This window comes from Lissotriton vulgaris, chromosome 3_1 (assembly GCF_964263255.1).
Source record: "Lissotriton vulgaris chromosome 3_1, aLisVul1.2, whole genome shotgun sequence".
In the NCBI taxonomy this organism is placed as follows: domain Eukaryota; kingdom Metazoa; phylum Chordata; class Amphibia; order Caudata; family Salamandridae; genus Lissotriton; species Lissotriton vulgaris.
In genome coordinates, this window is record NC_141689.1 from 1,781,002,710 (window position 1) to 1,781,021,689 (window position 18,980).

At 47.6% G+C, this 18,980-nt stretch overlaps 1 protein-coding gene across 2 annotated transcripts in view; it reads left to right on the forward strand.

The window, feature by feature from the left end:
• Nucleotides 1-18,980, forward strand: part of ANXA5 (annexin A5) — an 846,782-nt gene that overhangs the window by 484,443 nt on the left and 343,359 nt on the right. For both annotated transcript variants that reach the window (XM_086962217.1, XM_086962218.1), the window contains exon 8: nt 9,316-9,372. In XM_086962217.1, the coding sequence (XP_086818343.1) occupies nt 9,316-9,372 (57 nt within the window). The remainder of the gene's footprint in view (nt 1-9,315; nt 9,373-18,980) is intronic.

An 18,980-nucleotide genomic window follows, 5' to 3' on the forward strand; every position in this document is an offset into this window, starting at 1 on the left:
TTTTGAAAGAATAAAAAATATCTTTTGGAAAGCCTTTTGGGCGTGCACTCAGTGTATCCTTTCGTCAAGGGAGGATTATTGGATGATGTGTGTGTCTGTGTCTGTGTGTGTGTCTGTGTATATATATATATATATATATTCACAGAAAAAACCATAGGTTATAGTGGATATATAGTTAGGAATTTGCATTTACAAAACCTTGAAAATTCAATGAAAAAACCATTGGTTTTAGGCCATATATAGTTAGGGATTTGCATTTACAAAACCTTATTTTACTCGCATAAAACCATTGAAATTCCATATATAGTTATAAGCGCTAACTATATATCGCGCACCCGCAATCCACTGCTGATGATGTCACATATTACATCATTCATGACATGGTTAGTGACATCACTGATGACATCACTGATGACATCTCAAATGACATCACTGATGACAACATCCAGTGACTGTATGTTTCTGTAAAGTTAAAATATGGTTTACATATTGAAGAATGAGTGGATATATAAGTGTCTGGATGAAGGATTTACTAGGTGCATGACTGACTGATTGAGTGAGTGATTAAATGTGTCTCACTGAGTGCATGGGTTAGTGACTAAACTGTTTTAATTTGTGCATCATTATATCTGTTGTTCTACAAACTGCTGCATATGTTGATCAGTAGCTATATGAGTAACTGTATGGGTTATTGATTGGTTGTCCAAGTATTTGTATGGGAAACTGAGTGTGTGTGTGTATGGGTGGCTGGGAGGTGTGTGACTCTGTACATAGATGTGTGAGTAGTTGATTCACTATATGTATAGATTCAAAAGTGCATGTGCAAACAGCTGTATGGGCGGTTGACTGTGCATGAGTGTATTAGTGAGTGAATGGATATCTCAGTGCTACATGTCAAATTAAGTACATATGTAAAACACAGTACATGTGAGAGTTGACATCTATAAATAACTGTGCATAAGAGCCAGTAAATGTGTGAGTGGCTGTATGGATCATTGTGAACATGTATCAGAGATTGTATAAGAGAGTAAAGTAAATATGTGTTAGTATATGTTTGAATAAGTAAGGTGTGTATAACTGTATAGTTGAGAAAATGGAGGTGTGATTGATTTTTGGAATAACTGACTAGGTGTGTGAGTAACTCCATGGATGAGTGACAGTCTGTGACTGTCTGTTTACACTGATTGTATCTAAGGTTATATTAGAGTCTGAAGAGGTTCATGGTATTATCACATGAATGATATCATCAGTGATGTTATCAGTCATGTCAAATGAGATGTCATCAGTGATGTCATCAGTGATGTCATCAGTGATGTCATCAGTGATGTCATTTGAGATGTCATCAGTGATGTCATCAGTGATGTCACTAACCATGTCATGAATGATGTAATATGTGACATCATCAGCAGTGGATTGCGGGTGCGCGATATATAGTTAGCGCTTATAACTATATATGGAATTTCAATGGTTTTATGCGAGTAAAATAAGGTTTTGTAAATGCAAATCCCTAACTATATATGGCCTAAAACCAATGGTTTTTTCATTGAATTTTCAAGGTTTTGTAAATGCAAATTCCTAACTATATATCCACTATAATCTATGGTTTTTTCTGTGAATTTCATTGGTTTTTTAATAGCAAATATGAAAAGCTTTAAAATGTCAAGTACGTGATAGATAAAAACATTTTCGTATTTATGCACGCTGATGTGCTTTGAACGCTGCCCCCCCCTCCCCTCTTTTCTCTTAGTAGTACTCTCTCTTTGCAGATAGTGAACGGTAGTTAACGCAGGCCTTTGCCCCCGTTGTAATCCGTCGTGCCTGCTTGTCTCTCCATTTGATTGATTATTATCCAAGCATTTACTGTTTTACAATTGATTCTCTTTGGTTCATTCTCTATTTACAAACAAGCACAAAGTCGCAATACTCTGTTTAGTCTTTGCAGATCGGGAAAAATCGTGTAAAAAAATAAAAGTAATCGAGCAAAATCAGTACGCCACTAATTGGATCTTTTTTTGACCTCGCTAAAATAGAAATATTATAAACAACCCTTCATGAGAAATACGAAAATAGTGAGATGAACTGAGCTCCACACCATGAGGGCTGCAAGACAGCTCGGCTCCATCACCCATCCCGCACAAAATAATGACAAACCCTATGCAAATATTAAAAATATAGACAACACACCAGCAAAGAAACAGGGTAAAACATTTTATTAAAAAACTATTTACATAACGTTGGTTTATAAGATGTCAGTAGTGGACCGATGTGTGAATAGGTCGAAAGCAGCACAAGGCTCCAAGATCCGGATGGCAAGCTCCTGGATGTTGGGTGCCATAGTTCAGAGTTCTGAGTTTAAGCCTTTTTCAATGCATGTGCTTTGTTGTTTCCCCTCCATCAAAAACAAAAGAAATATATAAAACTGTGCAAAAATACAAAAAAAACTAAAAATTTTTACAAAAGCAGTGCTTGTAAGACTGTCTGAAGCTTATTTCCACCTACTGCAGCTTCACTATTCTCAAAGTAAGTGAGGGTCGTTTGTGGACCTGACTGCATTTGAAAACAATGTTATATGGTACCTCCCTAAACCGCTTGACGGAGGCCCCCGAGGGACGGTGTGATGGCACGGACTCGGAGAAGACGCTTGGCTCCGACACCCTCCCCAGGTCTTATAGCACTGGTATAGCCTGAGATCGCCCCCGACATAGGCGGCCGGCTCCCGGGGTCCGGCGGAACTTTTTGCCTTTTGATGACTCTTCAATTCTGGACCTTGTCCCACAATCCGTTTGACCTGAAGACAAGCTGTAGTGGGGCGCCCCTTTACCGTTTCAGTTGCCATTCCGCCCGCTTTTGCTACACTGTGCCTCTTCCGCCATTCAGCTGTTTACCGCCCGCTCTTGCGACTACAGCGTCTCGCTCATCATGTAGTTGAGTTGCTCCCGCTCTTGCGGTGCAGCGATAGGCGGCTGCCACAGGACTCTCAAAATGGCGGCCGGCTCTTCGGTTTTGGGCCTGGTCCACTGAAATGGCCCTGGGACACCTTTGAACTCGGATGCTTGTCTGCTAGGGCTTGGGTCCCATTCTCGAAAGCGTCCCCTCAGCCGTGAAGATTCTACAAAAGTCTTGGGGGCCTCCGACTCCCGCAGGCTTCTGGTGGGGAGCGGCTGCCATGTCTGCTCGTGGAATGGCCACGACGGAGCTACGAGATGGAAGTGCTCTCATGCTGACGCCAGCTTTAGTCTGAAACATCCAGAAACACTGTAGACTACCAATTCGATCAGTTCCGGTAGCGCCCCAACATGACCCGGAAGAGAAGAACTTGCCCTCCCCTCTTTGACTGATGGTTCTTGTTGCCTGTCCCCTCTGTTGTCATTTAACAGAACTTTTTGGACTACTGAAAGGGGTTGTGTTCCGAACGCTGGTTGGTGGAGACATTTTGACTATATTCTTGACCTACGTTGTCGCGTAATGCGTTATGACACGCCGCGTTAGCGCACCCGGAAGTGATCCGAGGCGCGGCGCGCAGCGCGTAACGTAAGCATAACAGGTCATGTGACTTGTTAATAAAACTTTTCATTGGTTCATTTTACTTTTGTTATTTTAATGATGAAAAGCTTGGTCATATGACCTAAAAATTACGCTTTTTATTGTTTTCGAACATTATTTTTTTAAAACATATGTTATAATATTCCAGGCTAATGTACTTTCCCGGAAAATGTACAACTGTCCTGCAAGTAAAATATATTCCTTTTTCGAGAAAAAGGGCGTTTCTTCGTTCCATGACGGAGCCGTTGAGTAAAAGATACTCGGCCTGCTGTCTTAGTCGCCGATACGCCTGATTATCAGATTCTTATCGATCACTTTATGTTGCAGGAGTGGAAAACACAACTGCCCTTGACCATTTATCTTTACTGCGTTCCTACATATTATACCTTTTATCCGTCATGTAATTGGACTGCTTTATTTCACTTGCCTTTTACTGATTCGAAAACAGTGACTAAAAGTAAAAACTTTACCAATGTAAATACTACTACCGTGTTTTGTTTTAAAAACCTTTATTGTGAAAATGTCAGTATACAAATACGGGCCTATAACCACGTGGGCCGGCCACGGAGCAAACTGAAATCGTATATGAGGAGGAGACATTTACACTGTAGAGGAACGTAACGAGCGGGCCATTAGGTTGCAAGAACTAAGGTGTCTAACAGTTGCGGAATCGGTGGACGTACATTTTGTAATTAAAATAAGACAGGGCCACTTACAATAACATTTTCTAGATATACATTTGCGGGCAAGGAGTTACGAGTCCCATTTATACCGGCGCCATTTTGGGCGAGTCCGGGCAGGTCCAAGATATAGTCAAAATGTCTCCACCAACCATCGGCCAGACCAGAACCCCTTTCGGCCCTTTATGCTACAAGATGGTGTCTTCCATTCAGAAAATATTGTTGGCAGCATTTTGAAAGGAAACCGAAACAACCGTTCTCCTAGTGAGTTTCACATTGTTACATTTAGGAAGAATGTTGAAGAGTAGTATGTGGAAAATCTGAAGCCATTTTTCTACAAACTCTCAATCAGACTTGGATGGAAAAAAAATCCTGAAGAATGTACAAACTGAAAACCAATTTTTGTCTGTATAGCATCAACAGCAACGCTTGAGTCAGCTTTGTGTCAAGCCGCCATTTTCATTCAATCAATAGCGTCCCCCTGCACACATTCAGGGACCTGGTCGTGTCTTCAGATGAAACGGATTGTAGGAAAAGAAGCAGAAAGGAAAAGGCAAAAAGTTCCGCCGGACCTCGGGAGCCGGCCGCCTATGTCATGTGCGACCTTTGGCCACACCAGGGCAATAGTGAAGCTGCAGCAGGTGCAAATAAGCTTCAGACAGTCTTACAAGCACTGCTCAGAACTCTCAACTATGGCACTCAACATCCAGGACTTGCCATTCGGATCTTGGCGCCTTGTGCTGGTTCCGACCTATTCACACATCGGTCCACTACTGACATCACCTCATAAGCCAACGGGGCACCCCACGCCGACTTTCGGCGCAGCATTGTAGGATGGCCACACCAGTGCGGCAACTTGCTGGACACCACCTCGGTGCCATCCGGATCTCGGCGCGTTCGAGTCACTGTACCGCAAGAGTGACCGCAACTCAGCTGGACACGCCGTCTTTCGGCGCAGCATTGTAGGATGGCCACACCAGTGCGGCAATTTGCTGGACACCACCTCGGTGCCATCCGGATCTCGGCGCGTTCGAGTCACTGTACCGCAAGAGTGACCGCAACTCAGCTGGACACGCCGTCTTTCGGCGCAGCATTGTAGGATGGCCACACCAGTGCGGCAATTTGCTGGACACCACCTCGGTGCCATCCGGATCTCGACGCGTTGTGCTGCCTTCGGCCTATTGGCACATCGGTCCGCTACTGACGCCGCCTCACGTGCCAACGGATTTTCTACGCTTTTTGTAGCCCTATGCCGCAGAACAGGTCATGTGACTTGTTTATAAAACTTTTCATTGGTTCATTTTACTTTTGGTTTCCTAAAGATGGAAGGCTTGGTCATATGACCTAAAAATAACACTTTTCATTGGTTTAGAACATTTTTTTTTCCCAAACGATGAAAGCCCCACCTTGTTTCTGGATCATTCAGACTGAAGCTGGCGTCAGCATGAGAGCACCACCATCTCGTGGCTCCGTCGTGGTCATTCCGCGAGCAATCATGGCAGCCGCTCCCCACCGGAAGCCTGCGGGAGTCGGGGGCCCCCAAGACTTTTGTAGAATCTTCACGGCTGAGGGGACGCTTTTCGAGAATGGAGCCCAAGCCCTAGCAGGCAAGCGTCCGAGTTCCAAGGTGTCCCAGGGCCATTTCAGTGGACCAGGCCCAAAACCGAAGAGCCGTCCGCCATTTTAAGAGTCATGTGGCAGCCGCCTATCGCTGCACTGCAAGAGTGGGAGCAACTCAACAACATGGTGAGCGAGACGCTGTAGCCGCAAGAGCGGGCGCAACTCAGCTGGATGGCCGCCACCTGGGGAGGCCCGTTCACGCCGCCTCCCCCACGCCCCCCCCCCGGGCCGCCGCACGCCAATTTTCGGAGCAGAATTGTAGGATACCAAAACCAGTGCGGCAGTTTACTGGACATCACCTGGGTGCCATCAACATCTCAGCGCGTTCTGCTGCCTTGGGACTATTCGCACAACAGACCGCTACTGACGAGGCCTCCCCCCGCACCACCCGGGACGCCCCACGCCAATTTTCGGAGCAGCATTGTAGGATCCCAAAACCAGTGCGGCACCCAGGCGACATCACCTGGGTGCCGTCCAGAACTCTGCACGTTGTGCTGCCTTGGGACTATTCGCACAAAAGACAGCTTCTGACCATTGTTGCTTTTTTGGGTGAAAAATGTTTAAATGTTTTTACAGTTTTTGTTCCGTTCATTATAGTTAAATGTTAATAAAGTTTTAAAATCTAACTTTGTTGGAGTGCTATATATGTTTAAAAAATCGGGTGAATGGGGCCTTGAATCTGGTTATTGTCATGTGTGGGCTTTGCAAGTGTACTGCTACAAGATCGGACATTTCAAACTCAAATGCACGTTCTTTTTCTTACCTTTCCGAAGCATGGAGCGCAATAGCAGGCAGAGAAAGGGTGATGCACGTGTTGAACACTGCCTGGCCTGGCAAGTTGCTGGCAGTGCCCCCCCGCCCGCTCCTGAAAGAGGGCACACACACACCGCCGCCCCGAGTACTTCACAAATCTTTAAAAGACCATGCGCTTGTTTATGAGGCTTAAATGGTTTATCACCCCTTCTAGAACCCCTGCATCGACCCTCTGACGTTTCCTGGAAAAATTAGCACGTAACACAATACCAAGCCCTGTCAGCTGAAACCCCCGAGAAATCATGGGGCATATTATCAAGGGGGTTTATTTCCGCTTTTTGGGCTTTAAAAGCCCAAAAAAAAAGAGATAAAATTATCTCCCTATTACCAAGCTGTCGCTAACACCAGTTAGTGACAGCTAAAAGGAGATAGCGACCATCTTGGGCCCCGCTTTGCATATCAGTGATATTTATCACTAATGACATGCAAAGTGGGCGTGCCAAGATTTTAGCGACTGGAAACAGTCCCTAACCATCGCTTTCTCCTATTACCAACTTTTGGAGATATTCGCGCTAAGCGCGAATATCTCCAAAACCTAACACCTGCCCTAAGCAGTTTTAGCCATGTTATCCAATGGGAAGTGGATAACATGGCTAAGAGCATTTGCTGGATAATGCATGAATATCGCTGACTTTTCAACGATATTCATGCATTGCGGCCGTTTTTTATCGCATTTGCGATAAACCTTGCTAATAGCAAGGTTTATGTGCGATAAAATTCGCCGATGTGCGGCGATAATTTTTGTCTCTAAACAAGTTAGAGACAAAAATTATCGCTAGTTGTTGGTAATATGCCCCCGGGTTTTTGCTTGCAGGAATCGGGAGGCGGGAGACTAGCACTGAAATCAGTAGTCTCACGCCTGAATCGGGAGGGTTGTCATGTCTGGATACTCTACAGCTGGGGCCATAAACTACATCCGCAGGGCTAGGTGATAGCCTAGGTCCGGCCTGGACAATCGGACACAGAGGAAGAGGAGTGTCGGAGGGTGCGGTAGTGAATAGGGTGAAAGGGAGGTGTCGGGCGGGGGCACAGGGTGTGATTCTCAGAGAAGAGCAGCGCAGATGGGGGGGAAGTATATGGCCCATGCATGAGAGAAAGAGCGTGGGTGACCAGTGCGTGGGGGAGATGCTTGCGAGGGTGGGGAGCCATGCTGAGGATCGGCGGCGTGCAGAGAGTGGCCCTGGTCAAGGCATCTAAAATGGCTGCCGTGCACGACAAAATTGTGGCATTGGACAAAAACGCAAGATGGCGCAGACAATGTTTATCAATAAGGATTCATTTATAACAAAATATTTACTCGCAGTGACAAAATGGTGGTCAACACTTCCTGATTTCCATCGAATCGAACGTTAACACACGTCACGCAGCAAAAAAAAAAAAAAAAAAGCTCACGCACAGAGCAGTTTTTAGCCATGTTATCCAATGGAAGGTGGATAACATGGCTAAGAGCATTTGCTGGATAATGCATGAATATCGCTGACTTTTCAGCGATATTCATGCATTGTGGCCGATGTGCGGCGATAATTTTTGTCTCTAAACAATTAAAACGAAGCACAAAATGGCGAATTCTCGTTTCGCTACCAGTTTGCGACCCAGTTCGCGGCCCGTGAAGCGCTTCTACCGTGAAAAATCATTTTTTTTTTATTTTCCCCACGGGACCCTTTAATAACCCCAACAACATTCCTAGGGGGTCAAGAGGGGTATACCTTGCCCCCTTTCAATAAATTCCCCCTTCGTTTTTCACCTTCTTCTCTCTCGATCCTACCGAGAGATAAGATGGCGGCCGCTCCGGACTGTTTAGAATGTTGACAGACACCGGAGAGCCAATCAGCTTTCTGCGCGCAAAGTTCCGTTTCGCGAAAAGTAAGCGGACCGGATCGCTGCCCGGAGCGCTGTTACAGATATATATCTTGTTTTGAACGTTAATTTCTCAAAAACTACTGGAGCACATATATTGAGACCTAGCAAAGGCACATCGGGCTAACAGTCCCTACAATTTTGCCAAGTTTCGTGCAAATCCATTCAGCCGTTCGAGCTAAAAGTGAGTCCAACCGCCCTATGGAAAAATGAATGGGAAAAACGCGTTTTGGGACCCCCCTTTTTTCTCGGCCCCCCCTTGACGAAACCCCACCAAATTTTCAGGGGCTGCTCAGAAACAAAATGTGCCATTTTCCTGAAAATTTCAGCCGATTCCGTCCACAAACGCCAAAGTTATTAGACATAGAATTTTCAAAAATCCCATAGGGAAAAAATCCTAACTATATATACCTACTGGCGAACGCCAGTAGGTAATGTATGTATATGTGTATATTTGTGTGTGTGTGTGTGTGTATATATGTATGTTTTCATATATAATTGTTTTCCGGGGTCCCAGTGTATGGGCGGGAATATTCAAGTGCTTATGACTTTGAGGATACACCTGGAAGAGAACTAGGATTACAGGTAAGTAACTTATCTATACCTGTACTTATTTTATGAAAAAATGTGTATTTGAGCCACGTAACACTGCCAACATTTTTCTGCTCTAGGAATTTATGGAGAGAAATGACAAATTGCAGTACAAGTGCTTATTTTTTGACATGTGGATGTTTTAAAAAATGAATTTCATAGAAGCATAATCTCAAAGTCCAATCCATATAATTAGTGCTTCTTTTTGTAGGCAAACAGAGACCCTGTAGGAAAGGTTGATGAAGGACAAGTAGAAAAAGATGCAAAGGTGAGTTGAAACTATTTACCTGTTTGGGCCACTTACTATTGAGTATAACATTTTAGAACCGAAAACCTTGTTTCTGATGGATATTTCTAACTGCAGATTCCTCACCTTTAGAATAATCCCTAGGTGGCAGGCTGGATCTGAAAATGTTAGCAATGCTCACGTATGCTGCTAGGTGGCGCTGTGTAGCTCTTCGTCCTGTCCCAGAAGTGACAGTACAGCCCCATTTAAGTGACACCCAGTGTACTGATGTCAATTCCCTTCTTTCAGTGCTTTTATACACTAATTTGTGGCTACGCTTCCTTTTTTCGGTTGAATTTCTTTCTTTTAACTTTTTTAATGGTGCAAGGTAACTGTGTCCCCACCAAATTCTACAGGGTTTAAACTGTGTTGACTGTTGGATGCAGATGTTGGTGGTGGCCTCCCTAGTGCCCTTTCACAACTCCAAAATGTGACAAATGAGCTCTCATACATCCAAAGGCGATCAGAGTCTATAAAGCAAAGCTGTATTTCACAGAAAACCGAAAGAAGTCTCTGACCTTGCATAGCTCCGTCTGGGAAGCAAACACATTCTCACTCTTGAAGCTGATTCTGTGACCGGTCTTTTTCTCAGTAAAGGTCTTCTGATAAGTCAAAATCAAGGCAGCATATGAAGTCAGTTGGACTCTACCCCATCCTGCCACTCAGTTGAAAGACCAGTCAGGATTGTATAACGGTGCCAGCCAACATCTCTCCCAAGACCCTTGGTTGCTGAGCTGATTCCTCAATTGATCCATTGATTGATAGATATCGATCGATCCATCCATCGGAACACTCCATACAGTAAGAGCTGGATAATGCTACAAAAACCCTCTTTTCACTTATACACATTCAGAAAAGCAGAGAAGTAAAACAAAGTGCATATGAACTGCTTTAATGTACAGCAGAAACCATAATCCTGCAAAGAGGAATTAGAGCATTGCCAGCTCACAGGCTGCATTGCAGAAAAACTTAGCGTAGAAAGCTGAAAAGCGAACTCATAGAAACACATAGGAAAAATCTGGCACTGTGCCTTTAAGGCAGTTATGACCCCTAGCTTCCCATCATGCCTCAGGGGTGATGGGTCAGTTCTTTCTGGCTCCTTCTTTCAGGACCCTGGTTACTTCAGCTCTGTTTTTCTGATTTCTGACAGATAAAATCTCCTGTTTTTTGTTAAAACCTACTTACTTCAACGTCTTTTGGCTTTTAAAGTAGGTTTCTATTTTTTTGAGAGTTAAGCATTTTTTTTTCAATCCGGAAAGGCTGTCGCTCTTTGACTCTTGCCCTTCCTGTGGCAAGAAGGCTAGATCAGACTCCCATTCTTTTTGTAGTCTTTGCCTTTGAGGATCATGATCCTAAGACTTGCCAGCATTGTCTGTCCCTGTCCAGGCGTACACCGAAAGAGAGGATTTGCCTTTATGGGCTGGCTGAGAAGGGAAAAGCCCCTTCTAGAGGCAGGTCTTCAGTGAAGAAGACAAAGGAGAGAGCTAGATCATCATCTAGGAGTAAGGTGCCAGTCTGCTCTCCTTCAGCATATGGATCAACGCTGAAAATACCTTCACCCACAGCAAAAATATCTACAAGAAGACCATTGACTGCGGGATCACCGTCGAGACTTCAGGTACGTCACATCCTCCGCCGTTGTCAACCCTGCAACGATCAGCGTCGAGGAGTCTTTCTCCTTTGGTGCGGACTCGCACACCATCAAGAGTTGAATCTCCGTCACCGCCGTCAGTACGGCGTTCGACGTCGAGACATGCCTCGCCGTCGCCAGTGGAATGACGATCGGCGTCAAAACAGGTGTCTGTTGACGTCAACCTGGCGGAGGTCAGCATCGAGACAAGCCTCGTCGTCCCCAAGGTGCACGACATTCAACATCAAGAACAACATCTCCGGGACCACACAGCGTTCAACGTTGAATCCCAAATCTCCAGCGTCTATGAAGGATTCATCGTCGAGACCCAAAGTGACGTATTCAAGACCACGTTCAACGTCTAGGTGGCGGTCTCCGTCGAGAAGAAGCATGATGTCGAGAAGGGGTTCTCCTTCAATTCACACACCCTTGGGTTCTCCTATACGCTCTGCGTTGAGGGAGAGGTCAGTGAGGTCTATGGCTTCAACGTCAGAACATTCAACTTTGAAGTACAAAGAGGTCGAGGGGAGGATCCCTTTCGAGACATTCACCGGTTCCTGTAACAGTCATACGTCGAGACACCATTGATGTTGCATTGTTCCTCCAGACGACGTTCAGCCTCCAAAGACCCCATGGAGTTATCGGCTTCAGTTACGAGCTCTCCTACAGTAATTTCAATGAGAAACTTTTTCTCCATCTCTGGAGGCACGAAAATCTCCTAGGCCAACCTCTCCATGAAGACCGAGGTCGTCTTCAGTTAATCTGTCATATAGATGGCTTCTTCCCCTCAGCCACTGGCAGAAAGATCCTTCTGGCCAGGCTCAACGGGCTATGGCCGATTCCAGTCCACTGCATAGATCCACATTGGAACAACTGGTGCAGGAAGTGGACAGATCACCTGTTGCTCGGACCAGGGATCGCCAAGAAAAATCTCTGGAGCTTAGACCAGCTCCTGCTCATCAGAAAAGAACAATAACACCGTCTTGGTCTTACTCTTCAAAAAGGGACTATTCACTTACCCTCACGGATACCCTTACTTGCCCTCCTTCTAGAGTGTCTCCTATTGATGACATCAATACATATCAGGATGTCCTCGCTAGAGGAGCGCAGAAGCTGCACATAGATATGCTAGCACCTCAAGCTTCTACCTCGATCATCTTTGAGACAATCAATCAAGACATTTGTATAGCGCGCTACTCGCCTGTAAATGTCTAAGTGCTGGGGGGGGTTATTGCTTGAATAGCCAGGTCTTGAGTAGCCTCCTGAAGGTTAGTATGTCTTCGGTCTGCTGTATGAGGATGGGGAGGGTGTTCCAGGACTTGGCTGCGAGGGAGAACGATTTGCTGCCTGTGGTTGCTCTTCCGATGCGGGGACGAGGGAGCGGAGTTGGCGATTCAGGGTGTAGAAGGTGAGTCGTCTGAAGTATGTTGGTCCGGTGTTGTTGAGTGCCTTGTCGGTGAGGAGCTTGAAGGTGATCCTCTTGTTGACGGGATTCCAGTGCAGGTCTCTCGGGTGGGGTTTAATGTGGCTGTGGCGAGGGGTGTCTAATCAGGCGTGCAGAGGCGTTCTGTATGCTTGGCAGTCGTTTCAGCAGTTTGGCCGTGGCTCCTGTGTAGAGGTTGTTTCCGTAGTCCAGCCTGCTGCTGACGAGGGCCTGTGTGATCGTTCTTCTGTCGGTGGGGATCCACCTGTAGATCTTTCGGAGCATGCGGAGGGTGTTGAAACAGGAGGATGAGATGGCGTTGACCTGCTTGGTCATGGAGAGTGAGTAGAGGATGAATCAAGGGTTGCGTGCGTGGTCATTGTGTGAGAGTGTTGCTCCCAGGGCAGTCGGCCACCAGGTCTGTGTCTAGATCTTTACTCCCACTGATTCCTGGTCTTCTACAACCAGTAATGGATGTTTTTCTCACCCCATCCTCGATTTAAAGCAGCCTCAGCGAGGATTCAGAAGAAATACAAACCAGCGAAAACAGATCCTTTATTTTTAAAATCAGATCCTCCACCGTTCTCGGTAATCATCGCAGCAGCAAAGAAAACTCATGCTGTCACTTCTTTATCCTCTGTCCCTCCAGACAAGGAGAGCAGGGCTCCGTATTCTTGGGGTAGAAAGGTATACGGATCCGCAGCATCCTCCTTGAAAGTATCTAGCGCTGCAGCCCTGTTGCCTTTATGACAGATCTTTATGGGACTCTTTGTAGCGTTTAAAAGGAAAAACTGCAGAAAGAGGATGTAGGAAGGTGGATACCTGACTATGGTTACCCCCAACTTTTTGCCTGGTGTTTTGCTGGTTTTTCGACTTAATTGACCTGGGACCCTGCTATTCAGGGCCCCAGGCCTACTGCTCTCTCTGTAAAATGGATTCTATGTACCTTAGGTACATACCAATTGGTACTGGGCCACCTTATCAGTCCCTGTACCCAGGGCATAGGTGTACCCAGGGCCTACCAGGGGCTGCAGCATGTATTATGCCACCCCTGGCTGGCCATCTAAATCTGACACAACTGGCTGCACGACAGCTGGGGCAAGGTGGTGTAATCACCCTTTGCTTTAGATGTAGTATACCTATATCTAACCCTAAAATGGACACATGTATTCCTATCAGTCACTCCTATGGCAGGCCTTAACAATCCTGAAGGCAGAGTGCTTGGAATTATGTGAGATGGTGCTCTGGCATGAGCTAAGCCCGTCTGCAGCTTGCGGAACCAAGTCCTAATAGCTGTTCTATGGTAACGCGTACCATATACTCTTAAGTGCATTGTAATCCTCGCGGTTATTTGCTATCTTTGGTATGGCTTTATCAAAACATGTCGAGTAAGGTGTCATACGAATTGGAATTCTAACCCCTCGCCAATTCTGGCGACGGGGTTAGCATTCCACCCTTCTAGAGGACACAACATGTATGTAACTGTGAACCCCGGTTAAAGTTAACTGAAGCCTCAGCTCCACAAAATGGATGCTGCCACCACAGACACAAGTCTGACCTCCTGCTGCTGGGAGTCCTTCCAGCGAGGAGAGCTTGGACAAAGGGTTTCCTGTCAGGGGCGGTGCTAGCACCATCTCAGACAGGGTTTTGTGTATCCTAGGTAGGCAGGGCTGAATAGGAAGGTGACTGCAAGTGGCACCCCGGTGCTCACTATGCATCTACCGGCTTGAACCAGTTCCAGGGGCACACCAGCCCCTGAGCTGGGGAAAGTCCGGAGAGGGGTGTAACCACCCCCCTTCCTGGTCCCACCCATGGGCAGGACCTAGTCGCGTGCCAGCCCCTTTCTTTAGAATAAAGGTAGGAGCGGGGACCCTTCTGTAGGAAGGTACATCCTGACTATGGTTGCCCCCAACTTTTTGCCCTGTGTTTTAGCTGGTTTTTGACATAGTCGACCTGGGGCCCTGCCAATCAGGACCCCAGGCCTACTGCTCTCTCTGTAAAATGGACAACATGTACCCTAGGTGCATTTACCAATTGGTACTGGGCCACCTTATCAGACCCTGTAACTCAGGGCATAGGTGTACCCAGGGCTGCCAGGGGCTGCAGCATGTATTATGCCACCCCTGGCTGGCCTCCTAAATTTGACACAACTGGCTGCATGACAGCTGGGGCAAAGTCGTGTAATCACCCTTTGCTGTAGGTGTAGTATACCTATACCTAACCCTAAAATGGACACACAGATTCCTATCAGTCACTCCTATGGCAGGCCTTGACAATCCTGAAGGCAGAGTGCTTGGAATCGTGTGAGATGGTGCTCTGGCATGAGCTGAGCCTGTCTGCAGCTTGCGGAACCAAGTCCTAATAGCTGTTCCATGATATCGCATACCATATACTCTTAAGTGCATTATAATCCTCGCGGTTAAATGCTATCTTTGGTATTGCTTTATCAAAACATGTCGAGTAAGGTGTCATACGAATTGGAATACTAACTGTAGGAAGGTACATCCTGACTATGGTTGCCCCCAACTTTTTGCCCTGTGTTTTAGCTGGTTTTGGACATAGTCGACCTGGGACCCTGCCAATCAGGACCCCAGGCCTACTGCTCTCTCTTTAAAATGGATTCCATGTACCCTAGGTACATTTCCAATTGTTACTGGGCCACCTTATCAGACCCTGTAACTCAGGGCATAGGTGTACCCAGGGCTGCCAGGGGCTGCAGCATGTATTATGCCACCCCTGGCTGGCCTCCTAAATTTGACACAACTGGCTGCATGACAGCTGGGGCAAAGTCGTGTAATCACCCTTTGCTGTAGGTGTAGTATACCTATACCTAACCCTAAAATGGACACACAGATTCCTATCAGTCACTCCTATGGCAGGCCTTAACAATCCTGAAGGCAGAGTGCTTGGAATCGTGTGAGATGGTGCTCTGGCATGAGCTGAGCCTGTCTGCAGCTTGCGGAACCAAGTCCTAATAGCTGTTCCATGATATCGCATACCATATACTCTTAAGTGCATTATAATCCTCGCGGTTAAATGCTATCTTTGGTATTGCTTTATCAAAACATGTCGAGTAAGGTGTCATACGAATTGGAATACTAACCCCTCGCCAATTCTGGCGACGGGGTTAGCATTCCACCCTTCTAGAGGGACACAACATGTATGTAACTGTGAACCCCGGTTAAAGTTAAGCAAAGCCTCAGCTCCACAAAATGGATGCTGCCACCACAGACACGAGTCTGACCCCCTGCAGCTGGGAGTCCTCCCAGTGAGGGGAGCCTGGACAAAGGGTTCCCTGTCAGGGGCGGTGCTAGCACTGTCCCAGACATGGTTTTGTGTATCCTGGGTAGGCAGGGCTTTTCAGGAAGGTGACTGCTGAGTGGCACCCCGGTGCTCACTACGCATAGGCCAGTCAGAACCAGTTCCAGGGGCACACCAGCCCCTGGCCTGGGGAAGTCCGGCAGGGGAGAGGGGTGTAACCACCCCCCTCCTAGTCCCACCCATAGGCAGGACCTAGTCACCGGGTCAGCCCCCTTTTTTAGTATAAAGATGGGAGCGGGCCCCCTGTTCAAATTAGATCATCTTTGGAATCAAGACACGACTTTCTGCGAAAGGACTTCAAGATTTCTTCATCCAGATTCTCCCTTGTGGCTAAGGAGTAGTCACCCTGCATCCGCAGGCACCATCCTAGAGAACACTGCGGTCTGCTGCAAGTCCTTCATCACGAATCCGACGACCCAGCTCGACGAGACCCGGCTTCCCTGGCACCTCTGACCTCTACTCACCTCTACAGCCAAGCTGAGAACCGTGAGTGCGACGAGACCTCGAGGGACCGACGATCGCCAAGACTGCACGACATCTTTACTGCAAGCCCACCGTGTCCTCCACGGGTGAGTGCTTTGGGGTCCGAGAAGCCCCGACCCTGCCCAGCTCCAGCACCCAAGGTCAGCCTCCCTGCATCTCCACGATCTGCGTGGGGCCCTTCTGCTGTTTGCTGTGCACCGCGTTGTTTGGCTACTAGCCGGCTGGCTTGTGGCCTTCTGAACGACGCCCGACGACATCACTGCTGCTGGTCTGGTTGCTCCAGACTGGCCCTTGCTTCCTTCTTGAAGAGAGGCACCCCGGACCCTCCTGGTCCACTCCAGACACCATTTTAGGTCCACCGCGTGGGCTTGAATTTGCCAAGGCTTTGTTGCCCAATCCTGGGTCCAGCGACGCCGACAGCTTCTATCTTCGTGGGACAGCTCGCTCCTCCATCCTGGTCGCCGACAACGCCTCTTGGTCCGTGAGATCTGCGAGCACAGCGTCACCCACTCACCTAGTCGAGGTGGCTACCATCCGGTGCCCTCCTGGTGCCCACTGACTACTGGCTAGTAGTCACGAACTTGGTCCCCTCTGCTTTCAGGTGTCATCTTCCATCGATCCAGGCTTGGATCCACCGAACTTTCTTCACTGGTCGCCTGCCAGCAACTTCTTTCTTCCAGGCTCCTGGTCCGGCAACGAGGATTCCCGACGTCTTTTCAGACCTATGCAGCTGCAGCCCCTGGGCTAGGTAACTTCGGCATTTCGGTGCCCCAGCATAGCCTCACTATCCAAGGGTCAGAATCTACTTTCGTTTTCCTCCTACCAGGTCGGGTTCGCCCGAGAACACTAACTTTGCAATTTCTAGCTACCATAGACTTTGTCCCGCATCTCGCGTGAGAGTGCACACACTGCACCCGAGTCCCCTGGGTCTCCTAGAAGTAATCTAACGATTCTATAGTCAAGTCCTAGCGATTCCAAAGGCTATTAGTACTGTACTTACCTGCTAGTAATTTCGCATTCCACTTTTCAAGTATATGGTTTTCCGTGCCCCTCGGGCATTTGTGTATACTGTGCTAACTTAAGTATTTTTGTAAGAGTTTTGGTTTGTGCTTAGTACCCTGTCCTCATAAAGAGTACAGGGCTGTTGTGATTCTTAATAAATAACTGTTTATTTTCATAACACTTGTGTGGTGTCCTTTCACTGGGTGTTCAAGGGGTATATGTGTGGTAAACAGCTGGCTTAACACGCCCTCTCGAGTCTTTAGCCTTAGACTGCTCGTATCCACGCTACTAGGATAGCTGGTCTATAAGGTTGACTTACAACCAATCATCAATAAGGGTTGCTGGACTGATACATAGTGTTCACTAGAATAGTGAGCACTGCATATCAGGCCACCTTCTCACACCTTCCAAATTAGATCATCTTTAAATCCTGAAACTACTTTCCACGAAAGGAACTCAAGACTTCTTCTCAAGATTTCTCCCTTGTGACTAAGAAGTAGTCACCCTGCATCAGCAGGCACCAACTAAGTATCTTGCAGTTTGCTGCACGTCCTTCCTCTGGAACCAGACCGACCAGCACGACGAGACCCGGACTCCCTGCCCTCTCTGACCTCTACCTATTCTACAGCACAGCTGAGAACCGTGGGTGCGACGAGACCAGAGGAACCGGTGACCATCAGAACCAGCACGACACTGATCCAGCACGACCGCCGAGGGACCCTCGAGTGGGTGCACTGGGGTAAGAGAAGCCCCAACCCCCAGCAGCACGAGCACCGAAGCCCAGCCCCCCAGCATCCACCAGATCTGCGTGGGGCCCTTTTGCTTCTGTGTTGCTTGCCACGTTGTCCGGTAACTTGCCCGTTGGCTAGTGACCCTCCAGACAACGTCCTACGTTTGTTTCACCGCTGGTCTAGCTCCTCTAGACTGGCCCTTGTCTCCTCTTGAAGGGGAACTTCCTCGGACCCTCCTGGTCCACTCCAGACGCCATTTTGTGTCGCCACGTGGGCTTGCCGTAGCCAAGGCTTGTTGCCTCCTTCAACGGATCCAGCATCGCCAGCAGCAGACATCCGATGTGGGACAGCTCGCAGACCTCCAGCCTGGTTGACATCAGCGCCCTGGTCCGTGCAGCAGCAGAATCCAGTGTCACCTCTTCACCTGGCTGAGTGACCTCGTCCGGTGCCATCCTGGTGCCCACCTAATCACTGGCAAGTGATTCAGCACTCGGTCCCCTCTGCTTACAGGTACCCTTCTTCACTGATCCGTCCTTGGATCAGTCCGGAACATCTTCACTGGTCGCCTGCCAGCAACTTCCACTTCAGGCTCCTGGTTCTTCAACGAGGATTCCCGACGACACTTGAACCCTATGCAGCCGCAGCCCCTGGGCTAGGTAAACAGAGTACCACGGTGCTCCAGCGTAGAACCACTCTCTAAGTGTCTAGATCCACTTTCGTTTTTGACCTACCTAGTCTGGTTCGCCCGATAACACTAACTTTGCATTTGCTAGTATCCATAGACTTTGTCCCGCAGTGCGTGTGAGAGTTTCCACTCTGCACACGGCGCCCCTAGGCCTCCTGCTTCTAATCTAAGGGTTCAGCATTGTAGGCCTAGTGATTCTAAAGTCCTTGAACTGTTACTTACCTGCTAGTGATTCGCATTCCACTTCCATAGTATATGTTTTTTCGTGCCCCTCGGGCATTTGTGTAAATTGAGTGACTTTCAGTATTTCTTATA